At 39.8% G+C, this 23971-nt stretch overlaps 1 protein-coding gene across 1 annotated transcript in view; it reads right to left on the bottom strand.

The window, feature by feature from the left end:
- Positions 1-23971, bottom strand: part of LOC116573597 (zinc finger protein 33A-like) — a 73245-nt gene that overhangs the window by 17656 nt on the left and 31618 nt on the right. Inside the window, 2 exon segments of the mRNA XM_032313762.1 lie at positions 7180-7237; positions 8945-9397. Of these exon segments, the coding sequence (XP_032169653.1) occupies positions 7180-7237; positions 8945-9397 (511 nt within the window).

The following is a 23971-nucleotide window of genomic DNA, read 5'->3' as shown; positions in this document are numbered from 1 at the left end:
AATTCAAAGAAGACATACATATGACTAACAGGTTTATTCAAAAGATGCTCAACATCATTCATTATTAGGGAGATGCAAGTCAAGACGAAAGTGATATTACCTTACACCTGTTAGAATGGCTATCAAAAACACAAGAAATAACAACAGGTGCTGGTGAGGATGTTAAAAAAAAAAAAAAAAAAAGGAACCCTTGTGCACTATTGGTGGAAATGTGAATTGGTGCTATAGAAAATGGTATGAAGGCTCTTCCAAAAACTAAAACTTGATAATATCATCCAGCAATTCCACTTCTGGGTATTCATCCAAAGAAAATAAAAACATTAACTCAAAAGGTTATATACATTCCTATGTTTATTGCAGCATTATTTAAAATATCTAAGATATGGGAGGGTGCCTGGGTGGCTCAGTGGGTTAAGCCGCTGCCTTCGGCTCGGGTCATGATCTCAGGATCCTGGGATCGAGCCTCACATCGGGCTCCCTGCTCGGCAGGGAGCCTGCCTCCTCCTCCTCTCTCTGCCTGCCTCTCTGCCTACTTGTGATCTGTCAAATAAATAAAAATCTTAAATTAAAAAAAAATATATCTAAGATATGGGAACAACCTAACTGTCCATTGATAGATGAATGCATAAAGAAACTGTGGTATATCTATACAATGGAATATTATTCAACCATAAAAAAGAATGAAACCTTGCCACTTACAGCAACATGGGTGGACTTTGTGGCATTATACTAAGTGAAATAAGTCAGAAAGAGAAAAAGACAAGTGCCATGTGATCTCTCTGATATGTGGAATCTTAAAGAAAATACTCTTAATACAGAAAACAAACGGGTAGTTGCCAGAGGTGGGGAGTAGAGTGGGCAAAATGAGTGAATTCTTTTTTGTTGTTGTTTAAATAAATTATTTTAAAGAGAAAACTACTGGCCAATATCCTTTATGAACACTAATGTAAAAAATCCTCAATAAAATATTATCAAACAGAAGGATTATAATATACTACAATACTATAGTAATCAAAATACATGGTACTGGCACAAAACAAGACACAAAAATCAATGGAACATAACAGAGACCTCAGAAATAAACCCATACCTATATGGTCAATTAATCTACGACAAAGGAAGCAGGAATAAAGACTGAGAAAAAGACCTTCTCTTTTTTTTTTTTTTTTTTTTTTTTTTTTTTTTTTTTTTTTTTAAAGATTTTATTTATTTATTCTACAGAGAGAGATCACAAGTAGGCAGAGGCAGGCAGAGAGAGAGAGAGGAGGAAGCAGGCTCCCTGCTGAGCACAGAGCCCGATGCGGGACTCGATCCCAGGACCCTGAGATCATGACCTGAGCCGAAGGCAGCAGCTTAACCCACTGAGCCACCCAGGCGCCCCAAGACCTTCTCTTTAACAACTGGTGCTGGGAAATCTGAACAGCTACGTACGAAATAACGAAACTGGGCAACCTTCTCACACCATACACAGAAATACACTCAAAAGGTACTAAAGGTTATAAAACTCCTATTAGAAAACATAGCAAGTAATTTCTTTGACATTGGCCAAAGAAAGATTTTTCTAGATAGGTCTCCTAAGACAAGGGAAACAAAGCAAAAATACACAACTGCAACTATAAAAATAAAAAGATTTTGCACAAATGAACCCATCAATGAAACAAAAAATTTACCCAGTGAATGGAAGAAAGTATCTGCAAATGATATATCCAATAAGGGATTAATATACAAAACATATAAAGGGCATTTACAACACAACGCCAAAACAAAACAAAACAAACAAATGAAAAAAGCCACTGATTAAAGAAGACATAACAGATGGCCAACAGACACATAAGAAGATGCTCAACATCACTTATCAAGGAAATGTAAATCGAAACCACCTCACACCAGTCAGAGTGCTTACTATCAAAAAGAAATAACAAGTGTTGGTGAGGATGTGGAGAAAATGAGATGCCTGTGTATTTTTGGTGGGAATGGAATTGGTGCAGCCAATGTGGAAAACAGTATGGAGTTTCCTCAAAATATTAAAAATAGAAATATATATGATCCAATAATTCCACTTTCTTTGGGTATTTATCCAAAGTAAAAAACAAACAAAACTAATTTGAAAAGATATATGCAGCATATGTATGCTTACTGCAGCTTTATTTACAATAGCCAAGATACGGAAGGAACCCAAGTGTCCACTGATAGATGAATGAATAAAGAAGATATGGTATAGAGACACAATAGAATATTACTCAGTCTTAAGAATGAGATCTTGTCATTTGTGACAAGATAGGAGGACCTAAAAGGTATTATGCTAAGTGAAATAAGTCAGACAGAAAAAGACAAATACCATACGATTTCATTAACATGTGGAATCTGAAAAACAAAACAAAGGAACCAATAAACAAAATACAGATCCATAAAAACGGAGAACAAATAGTGGTGCCAGAGGGGAGATGGGGAGGAGACAGCTGAGGAAAAGGATTAAGAGTTACAAACTTGGGACGCCTGGGTGGCTCAGTTGGTTAAGCAGCTGCCTTCGGCTCAGGTCATGATCCCAGCGTCCTGGGATCGAGTCCCACATCGGGCTCCTTGCTCCGCAGGGAGCCTGCTTCTCCCTCTGACTCTGCCTTCCACTCTGTCTGCCTGTGCTCGCTCTCGCTCGCTGTTTGACAAATAAATAAATAAAATCTTTAAAAAAAAAAAAAAAAGAGTTACAAACTCATGGGGCACCTGGGTGGCTCAGTGGGTTAAGCCTCTGCCTTCAGCTCAGGTCATGATCTCAGGGTCCTGGGATCGAACCCCACATCGGGCTCTCTGCTCAGCAGGAAACCTGCTTCCCTCCTTCTCTCTCTTCTTTCCTCTTTGCCTACTTGTGATTTCTGTCTATCAAATAAATAAAATCTTTAAACAAAACAAAAAAGAGTTACAAACTCACAAAAGATATAAAATAGATATAAGAAGAGTTATAAAATACATAAATTATGCAGATGAAAGGATAGAGCAGTAAATAAAGTCAATAGTACTGTAATCATGTATGGCAACAGTTGGTGATTACCCTTACTGAGGTAAGCACTGACTAATGTATAGAATTGTTGAGTCAGTATGTTGTACAACTTAAACTAAATAAAACTGTATGTTACACTTCAATGAAAAAATAAAATAAAACAAAATAAAATGGATTATATGCCCTGACCAAGTAGATCCATTCTTGGAATCCAAGGATGGTTCAACACACAAAAATCAATCAGTATAATACACCACATCACACAATGAAGGAAAAAAAACAAATGACCATCTAAACTGATACAGAAATAGCATCTGACAAAATTCAACAGTCTTTCATGATAACAACACTCATTAAAATAGAGATAGCAGAGAACTAACCCCATATAATAAAAGCCATGTATGCAAAAAATACAGGAAAAAATTAGACTCAATGGTGAAAAGCTGAAAGCTATTCTTCTAAGATCAGGAGCAAGGCAAGGCTGCCTGCTTTCATCACTTCTATTCAGCATAGTATTGGAAGTTTTAGTCACAGCATTAGACAAGAAAAAGAAATAAAAGTATTCAAATTGAAAAGGAAAAAGTAAAATCATCTGTGCAAATGATATAATCTTATATGTAGAAAAACCTGAAGACTCCACAAGAAAAGCAGTTAGATCAACAAAATGAATTCAACAAAATAGCAAGATATGTCAACATACAAAAATCAGTTGCATTTCTATACAGGAACAATGAATAAGCTGAAAAAAAAATTACAAAAGCAAATTCATTTACAAAAGCATCAAAAGAAATTTTAGGAATTAATGTAATCAAAGATGTAAAAGATTTGCACAATGAAAACTATAAAACAGTGCTAAAAGACATAAAAGACGACATAAATAAATGGAAACACATCCCATGTGCATGGATTAGGAAACTTATTGTTAGAATGTCAATATTACTCAAGGCAATCAACAGATGCAATGAAATCTCTAGCAAAATTCCAATAATATTTTTTGCAGAAATGAAAAATATTCATCCTGGGGCGCCTGGGTGACTCAGTGGGTTAAAGCCTCTGCCTTCTGCTCGGGTCATGATCCAAGGGTCCTGGGATTAAGCCCTGCATCAGGCTCTCTGCTCAGCGGGAAGCCTGCTTCCCCCTTTCTCTCTCTGCCTGCCTCTCTGCCTACCTGTGATCTCTGTCAAATAAATAAATAAAATCTTAAAAAAATATTTCATACTAAAATTCATACAGAATCTAAAGAAATGAATATCCACAACAATCTGGAAAAAGAACAAACCTAAAAGAAGGTCTCAAAAAGATGTCTGTACACTCATTTTTATAGCAGCATTGTTATTCATAATAGCTAAAACAAGGAACAACTCAAGTGTCCATGGATAGATGAATGGATAAGCAAAATGTACATATACATACAATGGGATATCACTCAGCCTTAAAAATGGAAAAAAGCCTGCAGTATGCTACAACATGGATGAATCTTCAAGATTCATGTTAAGTGAAATAAGGCAGTCACACAAGGACAAATACTACAGGATTCCACTTATATGAGGTACTTAGGGTAGTCAGAATTACAGAATCAGGAAGTATCATAGGAGTTCCCAGAGGGGAGCTATTGTTTAATTTAGGTACAGAATTTCAGTTTTACAAGATGAAAGACTATGGGGATGAACGGAGTGACAGAAGCACAAGAATGTGAATACACTTAACACCACTGAAGCATACACTTAAAATTGTTTAAGATGGTAAATTTTACGTTATGTTGTATTTTACCACAAAAAATAAGAAAAAAAAAAAGTGAAAATGTACTGGTAAGTACTTCAACATGGATGAACCTTGACAACATGCTAAGTGAAGGAAGCTAGACACAAATGCCCATATACTGAATGACTCCATTTGTAGGAAATACTCAGAATAGTTCAGTCCATAGAGACAGAACACAAACAGCTTTCTGCCAGGGACTGGGTGAATAAGAGAATGGGGAGAAACTCCTTAATGAGTAACAGGCTTTATTTAGAATGATGGGAATATTCTGAAACTCAATTAAGGTAGTGGTTGCATAACACTCTCAATGTACTAAGTGCCACTGAACTCATTTGGTCACTTTAAAATAGTTAATTTTGTATGTGAATTTCACCTCAGCAAACTTTCTTAAAGACATAAAAACAAAGTGTGGAGAATAAAATTACAATGAAAGATGAAGGAACTAAAACCATGTATCAGTAACCACAACAAAATGAGAACAGATTAAATTCTCAATATAAAGGACAGAGCATCTCATACTAGGCCAAAAATGTCTAGAGACATATTCCTTATCAAAAAATTATGCTCACAAAGAATACGGAAAATCTTACTAAGGTGCAACACCCTCATGATCCCAAAACCCCCAAGGCATTAAAGTAAGGAATGGATGGTGAGTGAGAATGGATAACATCTCCTTTTCGAATCAAGCAGTTTTCACTTACTTGCTTTCAACTAAGTTGAAAGAGAAATTAGAGTTGAATTAAGAAAACGGTTTCATTATAATAACATCTAAAAGAATACTTAAGAATAAATTTAAACAAGGATGCGTAAGCTTTGCATACTGAAAAACTACAAAACACTGCTGAAAAAAACTGAAGAAGACCTAAGCAAATGGAAAAACACCTCACGTTAACAGACTGTAAAACCTAATACTGTTAAAATGTCAAAATTCCCCAAAATGATGTACAGATTCAATGCAATCCTTACTAAAATCTCAATAGCCTTTCCTTTGCAGAAAAAGAAAGGTTAACCTAAAATTCAAATGGACTTGCAAGGGACCTTGCTGTAGAAGAGTTTGGTTGTTTCACAATAAATGCGGAATGACCCATCAATTTTACTTCCAGAAAAGAAGTGAAATAGGACTTGAAACAAAAACTTGTACAAGAATATTCATAGCAGCACTGTTCTCAATACCCAAACATGAAATCACTCCAAATGCCCACCAGTTGATGGATACACAAAAGGTGGACGACACATCAGTGGAGTATCATTCAGCCATTAAAAAAAAAGTAGTGGTACATGCTACAACATGGATGGGTATCAAAACATTAAGTGAGAGAAGCCACACATTTCAGATTTCATATTGTATGATTCCATTTATATGGGATATCCAGAATAGACAAATCCATAAACAGAAAGCAGATTAGTGGTTGCTAGAGGCTGGGGAGACGGGGGAGTAATTTGCTCATTAATTATGGCACCACTCAATAAAGGTATAAGGTTTCCTTTTGGTGTGATGAAACTATTCTGGAAGGAGAGGGTGGTTACAGTTGCACAACACTGTGAGTGTGTTAAGTGTAACTGAGTTCTACAATTTAAAAAGGTTCAAGTGTGAATTTTGTGTCGTGTATTTTACCACAATTGAAAGAGGAGAGTCAGTCCCCAGACTGCAAAAATTTAGATATTGCCCAATCCCCAGGACTGTCACGAAGCCTATCTCATTCTACTGATTACCCTGGATCACTGTGGTCTGCCCAAACTTGCTCCTTCTTTGACAGCCATGGGCCCTAATGCTGGCACAATTCATGTGCAATTCAATTTTTCCTCTGAATGGACAAGAATTACTCTATGCCCACCACTTCTTTTTATCATTGCAGGACTGTCACTGGAAGGTACATAATGCCACCAAATGAAGCTTATCAAAAAACTTTCTTATGTTCTGGTTTCAAAACTCAGTAAGATCACAAGATGTGATCATTTATCTACAAGGCCTCTTTGCCCTACTGTAGTAGAGGTCAGCAAACTGCAAACAGTTCTGGCAAATGGCCACGTAATAAATATTTCAGGCTTGCCAAGCTACACAGTCTCTGTCACAACCACTCAGCTCTACCCCTATAATACGAAACCAGCCACAACCACTTCATTCAAAGGAATGCGGATGGCTGGGTCCCAATAAAACTTTATATAGATGCTGAAATCTGAATTTCATACACTTTCCCATCACAAACTACTGCTCTTGATTTCTCAACCACCTAAAAGTTCATGGTTTGTGGGCCATGGAAAAATAAGCAGCAGGCTGTATTTGGCCCATGTACTGTGATCTGTTGACTTGTGCTCTGCGTTTTCCCTGATTTCTACTATTTCATATGAAGGTAGAGACATTTTATAAACCTCACATATAACAATCACTGTTAGGCAAAACTGTGAACAAATGAACAGCTCACCTGGGATGTGATCATCTTCTGCTGGCCCTGAAGGGTGTGGATAACCATGAGGGTACAGCTGAGAGGAAAGAACCAACATGAGAGATGCCGTCAGCCTGAAAAACTCCACACAGCTGTGGGCAAAACACCCCTGAAGCAGAGATGCCTTGAGAAAGGGAAGAAAGGACGACAGGAAGGGAGGGAACAGCCCATGCACAATTCCATAGTGCTTGGACACACTAGTTTTTAAATGCAAAAACATTTGTTTTCAGGTCATCTGGCAGGCTCAACTGGTGGGGCAACCAACTCTTGATCTTGGGGTTGTAGGTTAGAGCCCCATGTTGGGTGTAGAAATTACTTAGAAATAAAATCTTTAAAAATTTTTTGTTTTCTCCTGATTTACTAACAACATGTGCTCTAAAACAGAAAAATGTAAACAACATGGTACACTAAATAAACAAATTAGGAAAAGCCAAGGAATGGAACGTAATGCTTTCATTAAAACTGATTCAGAGCAAAATATTTCAAGTTATAATGGTCATTATAAACCAGAGAATCCTACTAGTTTCTGAAAAAATGGATGGGGTTTTAAGGGCTGGTCTTTTTCCAAAGGTGGGGGGGGGAGTTTGCTTTAACTCAGTTTCAGGTTCTCAAACATATCTTTTGATTAAAAACAACAAACTGCTTCTGACTTATCTGTTGTCAAAGCAGAAAACAGCTGCCTGGGCCATCAAGCGATTCAATGTCTACTCTTATTTCTCCCACAACAAAATGCATGAGTAGGAGCAGGTACGAGAAAGAAGACCCATTTCCTTCCCACCCTATCCCAGTCCCATCTTTAAGCAGAGCACAAATAGGTAAGCCTTAAAGACCTTTCCTGCAGTTCCATCTCGGATTCTATCAGACCAGGACAGAGGGATGGCGCTGGCTGTGCTGTAGTGAGCCGGCCGCTGAGAATCTGGGAGTGGAGGAAAGAGGAAGGGATGGAGGCGGCAGTTTGCTCCTCTGTGGCTGCTAAGCACTTCTTTCCACATGATGCCCCACAGCTCTCCAACAAGCTGTACCTTCGGTTCCTGTTACCCTACCCTCCTCTCCCAGCCATAGCTGACATCCCTCCTGAAAGCTGGGCAAATACATCCACCATCACCCAGTTTGCCAGAATCTGGCTATGAACGTGGTTCTGGCAGCAGGACCCAAACTGCTTCGAGCTAAGCAAGTCTTTGCCCCTTCCCCTTCACTCTAGATCTGGGGACCAACTGACTGGCGTCTTAGGTGGGGTCCCTGCTCCTGGAACCCTCCTTCTCCCTCACAAGAGCTGCCTTGTTCCAGGAACACCAGGCATAGCCAGCTGGAATCCCCATCCAAGATCTAAAGCTCTTGGACCTTCCCGACTCCCTCAATCACAAGCTGGACCTTCCGTAAATGCCAAGTGCTGCTACTGAGGGAACAGGGAAGGGTGCAGCGGGTGAGCGGGGCCGGATGCCTCCACTCAGGTGCCAGGCTCACAGGTCAGGGCAACAAGGTCAGGGCTCCTGCAGCTGTTTGCTGTTGGGTCTGCCTCACGCCCAGGTTTGATGCGGGCAGAGGATGAGGCAGGTCCTTCTAGGCCACCTGGGGCTTGCTCTAATCACCTCCCGGCCCCGCACGCGGTTGCCATGGGGACGCTACACTGACCACAGGTGAACTGGAAGACCAAGAGGAACCGTGAGTGGAGAAGAACAACGTTCCCCCCAAAAGAGAAGCGCCCAGCGACAAGCGTCCCGAGGCCGGTTTCCGCCGGTCTTACCGAGGCCTCTGCCGAGCCCTCACGTCGGAGATGAAAACACCAAGCTTCGCTCGGTAACAAGCGCTGGGACGTGCTGGTTCGCATTCGATGCATGAAGACGGAGGAGGACTCACCCCGAGCTCAAGTACCAAAGCCTCTTCCTCCGTCAATCGCCTCTCCGCGGGGAACCTCCCATTTAAAGGGTCACCTACGCCCAAGCCCCCGGGGCTCACTGGCTGCTCACTCACCACCTGAGGCCGTGCTCTCACCGCGGAAGCATCAGGGACGGTTTTCTCGCGAGGCCGCGGCCGCCTACGCGAACTAGACGGGAGCGGCGCAGCGCACATGCGCAGAAGGCCAGGAGCGACTCCCGTGTCCAGCCGCAGGGTGCCCATCAAGTTTCCCAAATACCTGTGCCACCGCGCTGGAATACGACCTTCAGACTTGGGGGATGTTCGGTAGAACTGCTTGATTTAGCAAATAAGGTATAAGCAGGGGACCTACTGGTAATACAGTTTTATTTTTATTTTTTATTTATTTATTTTTAATTTATTTTGTATTTATTTCAACATAACAGTATTCATTATTTTTGCACCACACCCAGTGCTCCATGCAATCCGTGCCCTCTATAATACCCACCACCTGTTACCCTGACCTCCCAGCCCCCGCCCCTTCAAAACCCTCAGATTGTTTATTTATTTTTTAAGATTTTATGTATTTGACAGATCACAGGTAGGCAGAGAGGCAGGCAGAGAGAGAGGAGGGGAAGCCAGCTCACTGCTGAGCAGAGAACCCGACGCTGCCGATCCCAGGACCCTAGGACCATGACCCCAGCAGAAGGCAGAGGCTTCAACCCACTGAGCCACCCAGGCGCCCCTATTTTTATTCGTTGTTTACCCAAAATTATTTAAGTATCTAAATACATACCTATTTCATTAGTTTTTTTCCCTGATAGATGGGCTCTCCTGGCAGTTCCTTGTTTTGCAGAATGCACTTGGCAGAATTTCTTCCAGAGACAGTCTGTGTTCCGTTTACATTGTAACGTATCTTAAACAGTATCCATGTCTCTCGCATTTCCTTTTGTCCTTCTGGACATTCACTGATGAGGAAACACACCCGATTTAGCATTATGTGTGGCATGAAGTTAACACTGGGAATTGCTCTTCAAAATCTGATTGCAGAAATACATAATACCGTCTTTCATGGCGTAATTTGTCTTTCCCATTCTTCAAAATTACATTGGCTCTCTTGATTAATGACTTTTAAAAATGTTGTCCACTGACAAAAGAGAACTTTTTTTTTTTTTTTATCTTTGCCAACTTTTCCCTTCCTCTTTAAAACTACACGTGATAATTCACTTGTTCCCATGCTGGAAAAGCACTTAGTAACATTTATGTAAAAAAAAAAAAATCAAATTCTTCAAGAGATGAAACTCATTTCATAAGACAGTCATGGCAAGTACAATGATGATTATCCATAAGTCAATTTATTTTCCTATTCATAAGCATTATTTTCCCTTTTAAGAACAAGCTTGACACAAAGATTTCATCAATTCTTCCTTTGATGCTTTCAGGTTCCACTGAAAACTGGAATATTTAATAATACTTTTTGCTTTTCTTTCAGTTTCCATAATCCTGTTGCTAAGAAGATACTGAAAACTATAAACAAGAGATAAGCAAATTAGTTTCACTCAATGGATTATTTAAAAAGACAACAAGAAAAAATAGTCAACAATAATATTGGGACATTTTCTTGAGAATTGAAATATGATTTCAGTGCTTTAAATAAACAGAACTCCCTTAACAGTGTTTGTTAAAGAGAGCCAGTGGGTTCCTGAATGCAAGATAAGTGAAGAATACTGAATGCCAACAAAAATCACATAAATCTCTTAGTCACTCAACTCAAACACAGCATAAATTCAATTACTTCAATGTGTATAGAGAGAATATCAAAAGCTATTTGAACAGCAGGTATCATGCATAGAGGCATATGACAGCCAACAGCCCACATCTTCCATAGAATCATTCATGCTTTGTTTCAACTTGGAATAAACATGTCTGCACCTTTATGCAAATATCCTCCAAAATCTGTATTAGTATAGGTATATATAGGAATTATTATAGCTCCACCAAAAGCAGCACAGAAGCAAGGGGAAAATATTTATTTTCTACATTGTAATTACTTGAATCCATGTGATGCTGTAAAAAGGTGGCACCATTTGACCTTGATAATCTCTGTAATCATAAACGGAGCTATTATTTTTGTTGTTAATTTCATCCTGGCACCTGAAATTCTGATTGCAATTTCAGAATCAGAAAACACTTCTGTCAGCAGTACATTCGAACAGTCTATCTGAGCTGAGAGACTGTTGATGATGTACAGCATACTGGGTGCTTACAACTTCTGTTGAAATTACTGTATCTCAATCTGAATTCCTCATAATAGTAAATTTATTTTATCACTTTCTATAGAACTAGTTGAGGAAATAATACAACTCTTATGTTAAACTATTAGTATATGCTGGTTTATACCTGACTGCTATCTTTGCATCCTGGACAGAAACCTTCAAAGGAAATTTTTTCTTGCTTAATCAATGTACACCTTTTAGAAAATCTATCACATGATTTACACTTGCATTTTGACATTTTAGGATTCAAATATATGCAGATAAAACAGATAATACCAAGTACTGCAAAAATTGAAACGATAATCTCATAACTGCATTACATCAGAACTCATAACTAACCACAAAAACGCTGAATCATTGAAAGCATTGCAAACTTGCAAACTAAAAATGTATTGAAGTCAGGTGCCTGGGTGGCTCAGTGGGTTAAGCCGCTGCCTTCAGCTCAGGTCATTGATCTCAGGGTCCTGGGATCGAGTCCCGCATCAGGCTCTCTGCTCAGCGGGGAGCCTGCTTCCTCCTCTCTCTCTCTCTGCCTGCCTCTCTGCCTACTTGTGATCTCTCTCTGTCAAATAAATAAATAAAATCTTTTAAAAAATGTATTGAAGTCATATTATCATTTAAGTGGATGTAAACAGCTGTCCTTAGAAGGCCTGCTTATAAGTTTTACCCATGGTTAGTACCTGGGAACTTGGGTTTTAAAAAGGCTTGAGAACTTGGACTTCTCAAGTGTTCCTACAAGTCTACCTGATAAAAGTGGCTTACATGTGGGCGCCTGGGTGGTGCAATTGCTTAGGTGACTGCCTTCGGCTCAGGTCATGATCTCAGGGTCCTGGGATCGAGTCCCCCCTCAGACTCCCTGATCAGCGGGGGGCCTGCTTCTCCCTCTCCCTCTGCCTGCTGCTGTCCCTCCTTGTGCTCTCCCTCTCTCTACCTTGTCAAATAAATAAATAAAATCTTAAAAAAAAAGTGGCTTACCGTGTGCCTAAATTTCTTTGTACAAACAATATGGTTTATGCTGAACACCTACTTTCCTTCTGAGAATCTGGAATTTTAGTATGTGTCAGGCAGAGGGACATACATAACCAGCCCCCATAAAAACTGTGAGCACAGAGATTCTAATGACCTTACACGGTAGAAAACATTCTACATGTGCTATCATAGTTCATTGCTGGAGTTATTAAGCACATCCTATGTGACTTCACTGGAAGAGAACCTTTGGAAGCTTATGTCCAGTTTCCTCTGGACATTGGCCATGAGCCATTCCCCCTTGCTAATTTTTCTGGAAAAATTTTAGCTATGAGTATGACTATATGCTGAGTCCTATAAAACTTCCTAGCAAATCACTGAACCCAAAGATGGTCTTGGGATCTCCAAATCAATTGACATCAGAAGTGGGATTATCTAGAACAGAACAGCACTTACTCATAGAAATATGGCTAAATAATTGTTTTGTCAAGGAAGAAACAGAGCTGAACAGTGAAGCCAAAAACAAACAAATAAGCAAACATTTTATTCAGGGCTGTTGCAGTAGGGAAAAAGAGATCTCAATACACAACCAGGCTAAATTCTAAATGCAGCATGGGCAGTAGGAACTTATAGTTGAAGAGCAGGGCTGGGATCACTGGATAGAAAATTACTAAGAGGAAACATCAGGGTTAAGGAGGACTTAGGCTAAATCAACCTAACAAGAATCTTGTTAAAGACAGGCCAAGGCAATCAAACATCACCTGGAGGATGAAAAACCAATCAGATATCCAGAGTGATCAGTTACAGACGATGAAGGGTTCTGGTTAAACTGATTTACCCAAGAAAGCTACCCAAAGAGTGGGAATCAGAAATTTCCAGCCAGACTTGTCATTTGGTCTCCAATTGCCTGTACCCCACCTTACATGCTTACTTTGCTGATATATTCAATTTCAGCAAACTCCAACTCACAACACCATTGCCTCAGGTTTGCCTTCAATTATATACCCCACTAGTTTTCCATCCCAATTGCTCCTTAAGGAGCTTGTTAGAAGTCCATTTAGGGGTCCACTTGCTGGACCAGAACTTAAAGAGGAATTGTTTGAGAAGACAATTATGTCTCTCCCAGAATTGTGTATTTTGAAAGATAAAATATGTGCTTTGGATACAACTAGTACTGTCTTGTACTTTGAAGGGAAAGAGGAATGTCTTGGCAAATCCTTGTATCATAGTGTTAGTATATAGAGGGACATGTGATTTTTTAAAAATATTTATTTATTGGGGGAGGGCAGGAGGAGAGGGAGAGAGTCTTAGACAGACACCATGCTGAGCAAGGAGCCCAATGTGGGACTCGATCTTATGACCCTGAGATCAAGACATAAGTCCAAACCAAAGGTCTGTTTAAGACTGCACCATGCATATACCTGAGATGTAGGATTTTTGTTTATATTTTTAAATTTATATTGTATTTTGAGCATCCATGAGCAAGAGATTCCCAGAGTTCTTTGAAGGGATCAGCTCTTAAGGAATGTGTCCATAGTTCATAATAAATGTGGAGATGGGACTCTTTTTTGGCAAAAGCATCCAGTGCTAAAATGACTACCTGAAGTTTGGCCAATTTTGTTGATTTTTTTTGGGACTCATCCTTTAAACAAAGACCTCCCAAGTGAGGGATGGAAACACCAACATCCCACCAAGTTATATCATCTTTATGATGAATAGTAGTACCAACAAACTCCTATTGTTCATTTGACTAATCCCAAGGGACTCTCCAGGCAGTTCAGGGGTCTTGAGGAAAGGTGGCCTCCTCTTGCACCACGGTATTTGGCAATGGACTGGGGACAGGGGAGGCCACCCCACCACTGCAGGTGGATTAGGCCAGAGATCCCAGGTTTGGCTCCATCCTATATTAAAGAGGCACTGGTAGCTAGTGAAGTTTGTGAGGTGTTGTTTCCACCACCTAAGTATAATGGGCATCTGCATGTGGAGGACCATAGGCTTAGGGTCTCTGAGAGCCTTCATCCCTGAGATACCCCAGGATATAGCCAGTAATTTGTTGTTCTAATGACGTACTACATGAAGCTAAAAGGTTCAGTCTCTTCTATCAGAAGCTCTTGGGCAACTTATGGCCATGATATGCAGTCCAAGACTCTAGGAGGCATGACATGAAGCTGTCAAAGTCTCTTTAATGAAGGAGTTTCTAAGCACTCACAAGAGTGCCTGTTGATTTCAATATGGACAGATCTTAGAGTTTTTTGGCTGGAGAGAGCCCCACTTGAAGTGAGTTAATTTGTAAGAAGCAACAGCAGTGACAGTAAGCAAAATTTATAGATGAGGATTATGTTATCACTAGAACCTCCAAAAGACTAAAAGATATTGGATTTCTATGTCTTTAATGAGTGTGTCAAAAGAATCTCCTCATAGGAGGATGTCACCAATATCATGTCATACCTGTGCTGCAATGTCAGCCACCTGGACAAAGAGTGGTGCAGTTAATAATTTGTCTGCCAAGATTGAGAAGAATGGCAGAACCACTGAAGTATGCTGTGAGTGGTCTGAAAAAGGTGTGTTGTGTCCCTTGGGAACTGAAGGTAAACTGCAACTGAAAGGTTATTAAAATAAGCACTGAATAGGACATGCTAGCCAAGTCTACAAGAGCAAACTATTTATTAGTTGCTGATTGGACAGAACCAGTAATTTAAAAAAATATTGGATAGTAGGAGGGCTGTTATGGCCTGAATATTTGTGTCCCATGAAATGTGTATACTGAAGACCTAACTCATCATGTGGCTATATTTGAAGAAAGAAATAAAGTTAAATGAGGTCATAAGGGTGGGGTCTTGATCCAATAAGATTAGTGACCTTATAAGGAGAGCCCAACAGTGAGCTTTTTCCTCTTTCTCTCCAGGTGCCAAGACCCAAGAGAGCCAGAGAGGACACAGCAAAATGGCAGCTGTTTGCAAGCCAAGAAGAGAGCCCTCAGTGGAGCTGCACACTATCAGACCTTGATCTTAGATGTTCAAAGAGATCGTTCTGAGGTCCTTGAGAAAGACATATTAGGTTGTAAAACTGCCAAGAGGAATTTAAGAAGATTTATGTTCATTCTCAAAGGCGCAGAAAAAGAAAATACAAAGAGAAATGTCTCTTGGTTTTTAGAGGAATATTAAACCTCATCCTTTTAATTTTTATTTGTCCTCACACCACTCTTACCACTTAAAGTTAATATTGTACTATGATATTGTACTAAGGGCCTAGACAGGGCAATTAGGCAATAAAATGGAAGAAAAGTGATCCACAGCGGAAATAAAGTGGTAAAACTATCTCTGACTGCAGATGATGTGACCTTATTATTTAGAAAATTCTTATGAACCTGACAAAAACTTCAGAATAAATGATCACAGAAGTTTGCAGGGTACATGATCAATATATTAATATCAAATGAATTTGCACATGTTAGCATTGAGCAATCCAAAAACAAAGTTCTCAGTAATGAATTTAACAGAAGGAGTGTAAGACTTTTTTCCAGCTGCACCCTGGATAGTTGTATAATGTTAGATGGAGGAAGTATGACTTTGTTATTGTCCTTATTTGGAGATTAAATATGGAATATGGTATTAGAAACTAAGATCTGGGCACTGCATGTACATACTGCTTCTAGAACATTGGTGCACCTATATCCTTAACTGACAGAGAAAAAGATATATTTTGTGTATAATGCAGTTAATAATGCACTGTGTATATAAACGTAAAAACATATATGCAAGCATATGTATCTACATTCAGTTAAATATGAGTTCACATTGATTTTTCCAGCTCTCACCCACTACCACATGGATCACTCTAGCATCCTTTTCTTGCCCATCTGTGACATCCCAAAGCAACAGTGATAAACCTAGCTCTTCCCATCTGCTACACATTTACTTAATTGTTTCATCCCAGAGTAAATGTATAGCAGTACCAGAATTGTTAACCTGTACCCCATGGAAAACAACTTTTTCAACTAGGGTAGAATGGTTATGTGCAGTTCTTTGTCTTGAGGCTTATAGTCTCCACGCATTTCCATAGTTACTTAAATCAGCACACGTCACCCTCCACCTCCTTCAATGAGGTGGTTCCATAATTAGTTTACAATCCCTTCTGGTATCCTTGGAACCCCTCAATGGCTTTTTAAATCTGCCTACATTAAGTTTCCTTATTTATACTGTAAAGTCCTACAGGTCTGAACAAATGCGTAAAGCCATGCATCCACCATAATGGTATCCTACAGAATAATAGCTTCACCACTGAAAAACTTTCCTGTGAATCATCTGTTCAGTCCTCTGAACCTCCCCTTGAAGCCTTCTAAATGTTAGTCTCTATAAATCTGGTTCTCCCAATGTCATATAAAAATGCCTGGGTGGGTTAAGCCTCTGCCTTTGGCTCAGGTCATGGTCTCGGGGTGCTGGGATTGAGCCCCACATCAGGCTCTCTTCTCAGTAGGGAGCTCCCCCACCCCGCCTGCCTCTCTGCCTGTGATCTCTCTCTCTCTCTCTCTGTCAAATAAATAAATATAATCTCAAAAAATTAAAAATAAAAATCAATCATACATCAAGTAGCTCTTTCAGACTGGCTTCCTTAACTAATATGCATTTAAAATTTCTCCATGACTTTTAGTGGCTTAATACACCATTTTTTAAATGACTGAATACTATTTCATTGTATGGATATGCCAGTTTGTTTATCCTCTCATCTACTGAAGGGTATCTTGGTTGCTTCCAATTTGGGACATTATGAATAAAGTTGGTATAAGTATTCGGCTGGCATATTCGTGCCTAGAAGGGGTTAACCCAATAGAGCAACAGTTCTTGGGAACCTCTTCAACCGAGGACCTTCACAGGTGTCTCCCTGGTGATTGTTACGAGAACATTGTAAGGTTTGGCTTGTTTTCATTGCAGCTTCTGTCTCAAGACTAAGCTAATAAGGCTCCTGTGTTTTGAGAATATTGAGTTATGGCCTAAGTGTCCAAACCACGAAGGTCAAAGCTGTCTGATATCCCTGCATGGCAAGCTACTCTCAGGCCAAAATAGAAACTAGATGTACAAAAGGCGATTCTCTTACTGTGTGGTATAAATCGGAACTCTGCAAAATAAACTTTGGCACTTGCTCGATGCGTTTGCCTGTGTCCCTCCTGTTCCCCACCTTCCCTTCCTTCATTCTATCCTTCAACCCTGTTCCCTCCTGTCTCGCCTGCCGTGACAGTATTCATATGCAGGCTTTTGTGTAAATGTTAAGTTTTCAAATAAGTTGAGTAATTACCTAGGAGTGCAGTGCTTGGATTACACCAGACTATGTTTAACTTTGTAAAAACCTGCTAAAGTTTGCAAATATTTTTAACCTCAATATATAGTAAGAAATACACTTTAATTCATGATCCAATATAAACAAATATTCATTTGATATTTATCCATTGAATATTTACAATGTGCCATAACCTAGGCACTGTATTTATAGTACTAACTAAAATAGAGAAAACTCCCAGTTTTGATGGTATTTACATTCTAGTGAGGGAATATAAAGAAAATAAGCAAGACATTTCATATGCTAAATAATGCCTCTGTAAAAAGTTACAGTAGGAAAGGGAGCAGTTTACAGAAAAGGAAAAACTATGGAGACAAGATAAAACAACAAATCAACACTTCCCTTGTCACCCGGTGTGAAGCTATTTAGCAGCAAATGCTTTATTCCCCCTCTATAGTTATTAGTAAATACCATCATAAACTGTTTGCTTTCTGCTGGCAAGGCCAGCAATACACCTTCACTGTCCTATCTCATGGGCTTATCAACTCTTCAGCCCAATATCACAGTCTAGGCTACAGACAGCCGGATTGTCTTTATCTTCCACCTGATGTCTTGCTGATTCATTAAACTGGTGATATAATGCTGGTTGAACCTACTGTGCTAGGGAAGTAGCAAATACTCAAGACACATTGGTAAGACACTTGTCTGCTTCAGGGTGGGATCTAATCCCACAGAAAGGCAGGGGAATGCCACCATGGTAAAATTTCTAAGGGTCCAGTGTTGTAGGGCATGCCAAGGTATTCCTTCTAAGGTAAAGAATGAATTGCTCCTCCTACCAATAGGAAAGAGTACAACCATCATCAGGCCACCTTGGATTTTGAAGACAGTATACACCACATTTGGGCCTGCTACTCCAAGCCATTTACTAAGTGAACAGAGAAGCTACCAATTTTGAGTAGGGTCCAGAACAGGAGACTGTTCTGCAACAGATCCGAGCTGCCAAGCACACTGCTGTGCCATTTGGGCTGTATTAATCAGCAGATCTAACATTGCTTGAAGTATTGGTAGTGGAGGGTCCTGCTTAGAGTTTTTGGCAGGCAACTATATGTGAATCACACCGCATACCCTTAGGATTCTTTAAGCAAAGCCATGCATCCTCTGTAAACAACTATTCTTTTGAGAAACAGCTTTTCGCATGCCTGGTGGGCCACAGTGTTAAGACTGAACACTTAACCCCAGGCTACCAAGTTACCATGTATCCTGAACTGTCTATCAAGAACTAGGTGTTGTATGATCCACCAAGCCATACAACTGAGTACTCAAGCAGCTCTTCATCATTTAATGAAACAGCATATACAAGATTAGTCTCCAGCAGATTCTAAAAACTCAAGTATGTCCATGACCTCTACTGACGCCTATATTCTACCCTCTTACTGTCTTCAGTTCAAGCTATAGTATCATGAGAAGTTTACGACCAGCTGACTGAGAATGAAAAAGCTCAGGCTCTATGTACCGAGTGCCCAGTATATGACCAACAACTGATGCTCCAGTGGTGTATATGGCAGGGCCGAAGAAGGTAGTTTCTCATGCCAGAAGCTCACAGGCAATTAATGGCGAAGATGGATGGTCTACAAACTCCAGGAGGCATGAGAGGAGATTGCTAAGGTCTCTAGAGGGAAGGAAGGGCATTGACAGGAGTGCCTGTCGATTTCAATCTGGATTGATTCTAGAGTTTATTTTTGGAGAAGGTCCTGTACAAGTTGAGTCAATTTGAAATTAACAGCATTAGTGAATTAAGTGAACCTTGTAAGTGGAGAACAAGTTGCTTGCAGAACCCAAAAAGGACTAAACGATGTATTTGCCTTAGCATCCTGTGTGCTAAGAACACACAAGAGAGAGAATCGTCAATAGTTATTTCTTGATAGTTCCAGGGATGGAGCAGCCCTTGGTTTACCAATACTGAGCCAGATCTTTGCAAATATGTATGGGAAAATGAATTATCCACTTTTGTGATTCTTTTGTATCTGTATGTCGCCAATGAATGTGTGAAATAGCTCCTCAGAAGAGGATGTCATCAGTATCATACCTGTGCTCCTAAAGAAATGTGGATGCAATTAAGATACTGCCTGCAAAGACTATGTGCAGAGGCAGAGGTGCTGAGATATCCCACTGGTAGCCTGGGAAAGGTGTACTGTGCCCCTTCAGAGGTAAAGGCAAATTGTGGCAGAGGCTATTGAAGAGGGCACTGAACAGAATATAGTAGCCAATTTTGTGAGAATAAAATCTGTAGTGGTGGCTATTGGGATAGAAGGAGTAATTTCAGTAAAGTGGTGTTGGGTCCTGAACAGATGGGCCATAGCACCGAGGTTACTGTAACCCACTGTGACGTGCCATCAGCATTTCCAGGTTTAAGAAGAGACTATACTGGACTATTAAATGGAGAAGCAGTAGTGATAATCACTTCTCTGAACTTTACAATGGTTTCAACTAAAGGTGTACAGTACATGAGGGGTCCCATTTTGTCAACTGACTGTTTAGTGCCCAAAGTTTATATTCACTGGATCAGAACCTACTGTGGGATGGTGCTTTAAGTCAAAGGGTGCTATACCATGGAGAACTTTGGCTACAGTTCTGTTGGTTAAGGTTAAATGAACCTATTTATCCTGAATGTCTCAGATTGTTCAGGTTGTTAAAACAAATTATCAGAGACCAGGTGGCTTATAAACAACAGAAATTTATTTCTCACAGTTCTGCAGGCTGGCAAGTCCAAGATCAAGTCACCCTGCAGTATCAGGGTCTGGTGAGGGCCTGCTTCCTGGTTCACGAACAGCTGTCTTTCTGGGTTGTCCTCATGCAGGCAAAAAGCTGAGGGAGTTCTGGAGTCTTATTAGGGCACTACTCCCATTCATGAGGGCTCCATGCTCATAACCAAACTTTATCCAGATACTATCACAATAGGGTTTAGATTTCAACAAGTGAATTTTAAGGAAAACACCAATATTTAGTCTATGGAACTCCTATTTTATATTCAGTAACTCCTCCAAGATTTTAAGGAGTAACATGATTAAATTGAGTGGAATGCCCAGATACAGCCGTAATCTGAGCCCTGTTTTAAGGCCACGGAAATTTGCCAATGGTGCATTTCAGCAGATATTTAAGTCATTTCAGAAACTAAATAGTAGAGGTACTTTTGTCTTTGTTGTATAAATTAAGTATGTTCCCCCAGTTGGGTCAATCCGTGGACCTTCATTTTCATCATTTTGTGGTCGCCTCTTCCTGTATCCAAGACCCTCCCCCTTCCTCATTATTTCTTTCTTTCTTTCTTTCTTTTTTTTTAATTTTTTATTTTTTATAAACATATATTTTTATCCCCAGGGGTACAGGTCTGTGAATCACCAGGTTTACACACTTCACAGCACTCACCAAAGCACATATCCTCCCCAATGTCCATAATCCCACCCCCTTCTCCCAAACCCCCTCCCCCCAGCAACCCTCAGTTTGTTTTGTGAGATTAAGAGTCACTTATGGTTTGTCTCCCTCCCAATCCCATCTTGTTTCATTTATTCTTCACCTACCCACTTAAGCCCCCATGTTGCATCACCACCTCCTCATATCAGGGAGATCATATGATAGTTGTCTTTCTCTGCTTGACTTATTTCGCTAAGCATGATACGCTCTAGTTCCAGCCATGTTGTCGCAAATGGCAAGATTTCATTTCTTTTGATGGCTGCATAGTATTCCATTGTGTGTATATACCACATCTTCTTGATCCATTCATCTGTTGATGGACATCTAGGTTCTTTCCATAGTTTGGCTATTGTGGACATTGCTGCTATAAACATTCGGGTGCACGTGCCCCTTTGGATCACTACGTTTGTATCTTTAGGGTAAATACCCAATAGTGCAATTGCTGGGTCATAGGGCAGTTCTATTTTCAACATTTTGAGGAACCTCCATGCTGTTTTCCAGAGTGGCTGCACCAGCTTGCATTCCCACCAACAGTGTAGGAGGGTTCCCCTTTCTCCGCATCCTCGCCAGCATCTGTCATTTCCTGACTTGTTGATTTTAGCCATTCTGACTGGTGTGAGGTGATATCTCATTGTGGTTTTGATTTGTATTTCCCTGATGCCGAGTGATATGGAGCACTTTTTCATGTGTCTGTTGGCCATCTGGATGTCTTCTTTGCAGAAATGTCTGTTCATGTCCTCTGCCCATTTCTTAATTGGATTATTTGTTCTTTGGGTGTTGAGTTTGCTAAGTTCTTTATAGATTCTGGACACTAGTCCTTTATCTGATATGTCGTTTGCAAATATCTTCTCCCATTCTGTCAGTTGTCTTTTGATTTTGTTAACTGTTTCCTTTGCTGTGCAAAAGCTTTTGATCTTGATGAAATCCCAATAGTTCATTTTTGCCCTTGCTTCCCTTGCCTTTGGCGTTGTTCCTAGGAAGATGTTGCTGCAGCAGAGGTCGAAGAGGTTGCTGCCTGTGTTCTCCTCAAGGATTTTGATGGATTCCTTTCGCACATTGAGGTCCTTCATCCATTTTGAGTCTATTTTTGTGTGTGGTGTAAGGAAATGGTCCAATTTCATTTTTCTGCATGTGGCTGTCCAATTTTCCCAGCACCATTTATTGAAGAGGCTGTCTTTTTTCCATTGGACATTCTTTCCTGCTTTGTCGAAGATTAGTTGACTGTAGAGTAGAGGGTCTATTTCTGGGCTCTCTATTCTGTTCCATTGATCTATGTGTCTGTTTTTGTGCCAGTACCATGCTGTCTTGATGATGACAGCTTTGTAATAGAGCTTGAAGTCCGGAATTGTGATGCCACCAGCGTTGGCTTTCTTTTTCAATATCCCTTTGGCTATTCGAGGTCTTTTCTGGTTCCATATAAATTTTAGAATTATTTGTTCCATTTCTTTGAAAAAGATGGATGGTACTTTGATAGGAATTGCATTAAATGTGTAGATTGCTTTAGGTAGCATAGACATTTTCACAATATTTATTCTTCCAATCCAGGAGCATGGAACATTTTTCCATTTCTTTGTGTCTTCCTCAATTTCTTTCATGAGTACTTTATAGTTTTCTGAGTATAGATTCTGTGTCTCTTTGGTTAGGTTTATTCCTAGGTATCTTATGGTTTTGGATGCAATTGTAAATGGGATTGACTCCTTAATTTCTCTTTCTTCTGTCTTGCTGTTGGTGTAGAGCAATGCAACTGATTTCTGTGCATTGATTTTATATCCTGACACTTCACTGAATTCCTGTACAAGTTCCAGCAGTTTTGGAGTGGAGTCTTTTGGGTTTTCCACATATAGTATCATATCATCTGCGAAGAGTGATAATTTGACTTCTTCTTTGCCGATTTGGATGCCTTTAATTTCCTTTTGTTGTCTGATTGCTGAGGCTAGGACCTCTAGTACTATGTTGAATAGCAGTGGTGATAATGGACATCCCTGCCGTGTTCCTGACCTTAGCGGAAAAGCTTTCAGTTTTTCTCCATTGAGAATGATATTTGCGGTGGGTTTTTCATAGATGGCTTTGATGATATTGAGGTATGTGCCCTCTATCCCTACACTTTGAAGAGTTTTGATCAGGAAGGGATGCTGTACTTTGTCAAATGCTTTTTCAGCATCTATTGAGAGTATCATATGGTTCTTGTTCTTTCTTTTATTGATGTGTTGTATCACATTGACTGATTTACGGATGTTGAACCAACCTTGCAGCCCTGGAATAAATCCCACTTGGTCGTGGTGAATAATCTTTTTAATGTACTGTTGAATCCTATTGGCTAGTATTTTGTTGAGTATTTTCGCAAATGTGTTCATCAAGGATATTGGTCTATAGCTCTCTTTTTTGGTGGGATCCTTGTCTGGTTTTGGGATCAAGGTGATGCTGGCCTCATAAAATGAGTTTGGAAGTTTTCCTTCCATTTCTATTTTTTGGAACAGTTTCAGGAGAATAGGAATTAGTTCTTTAAATGTTTGGTAGAATTCCCCCGGGAAGCCGTCTGGCCCTGGGCTTTTGTTTGTTTGGAGATTTTTAATGACTGTTTCAATCTCCTTACTGGTTATGGGTCTGTTCAGGCTTTCTATTTCTTCCTGGTTCAGTTGTGGTAGTTCATATGTTTCTAGGAATGCATCCATTTCTTCCAGATTGTCAAATTTATTGGCATAGAGTTGCTCATAGTATGTTCTTATAATAGTTTGTATTTCTTTGGTATTAGTTGTGATCTCTCCTCTTTCATTCATGATTTTATTTATTTGGGTCCTTTCTCTATTCTTTTTGATAAGTCAGGCCAGGGGTTTATCAATTTTATTAATTCTTTCAAAGAACCAGCTCTTAGTTTCGTTGATTTGTTCTATTGTTTTTTCGGTTTCTATTTCATTGATTTCTGCTCTGATCTT

This window comes from Mustela erminea, chromosome 14, assembly GCF_009829155.1.
Source record: "Mustela erminea isolate mMusErm1 chromosome 14, mMusErm1.Pri, whole genome shotgun sequence".
Taxonomy (NCBI): Eukaryota; Metazoa; Chordata; class Mammalia; order Carnivora; family Mustelidae; genus Mustela; species Mustela erminea.
This window is presented reverse-complemented; position numbering and strand designations above follow the sequence as displayed.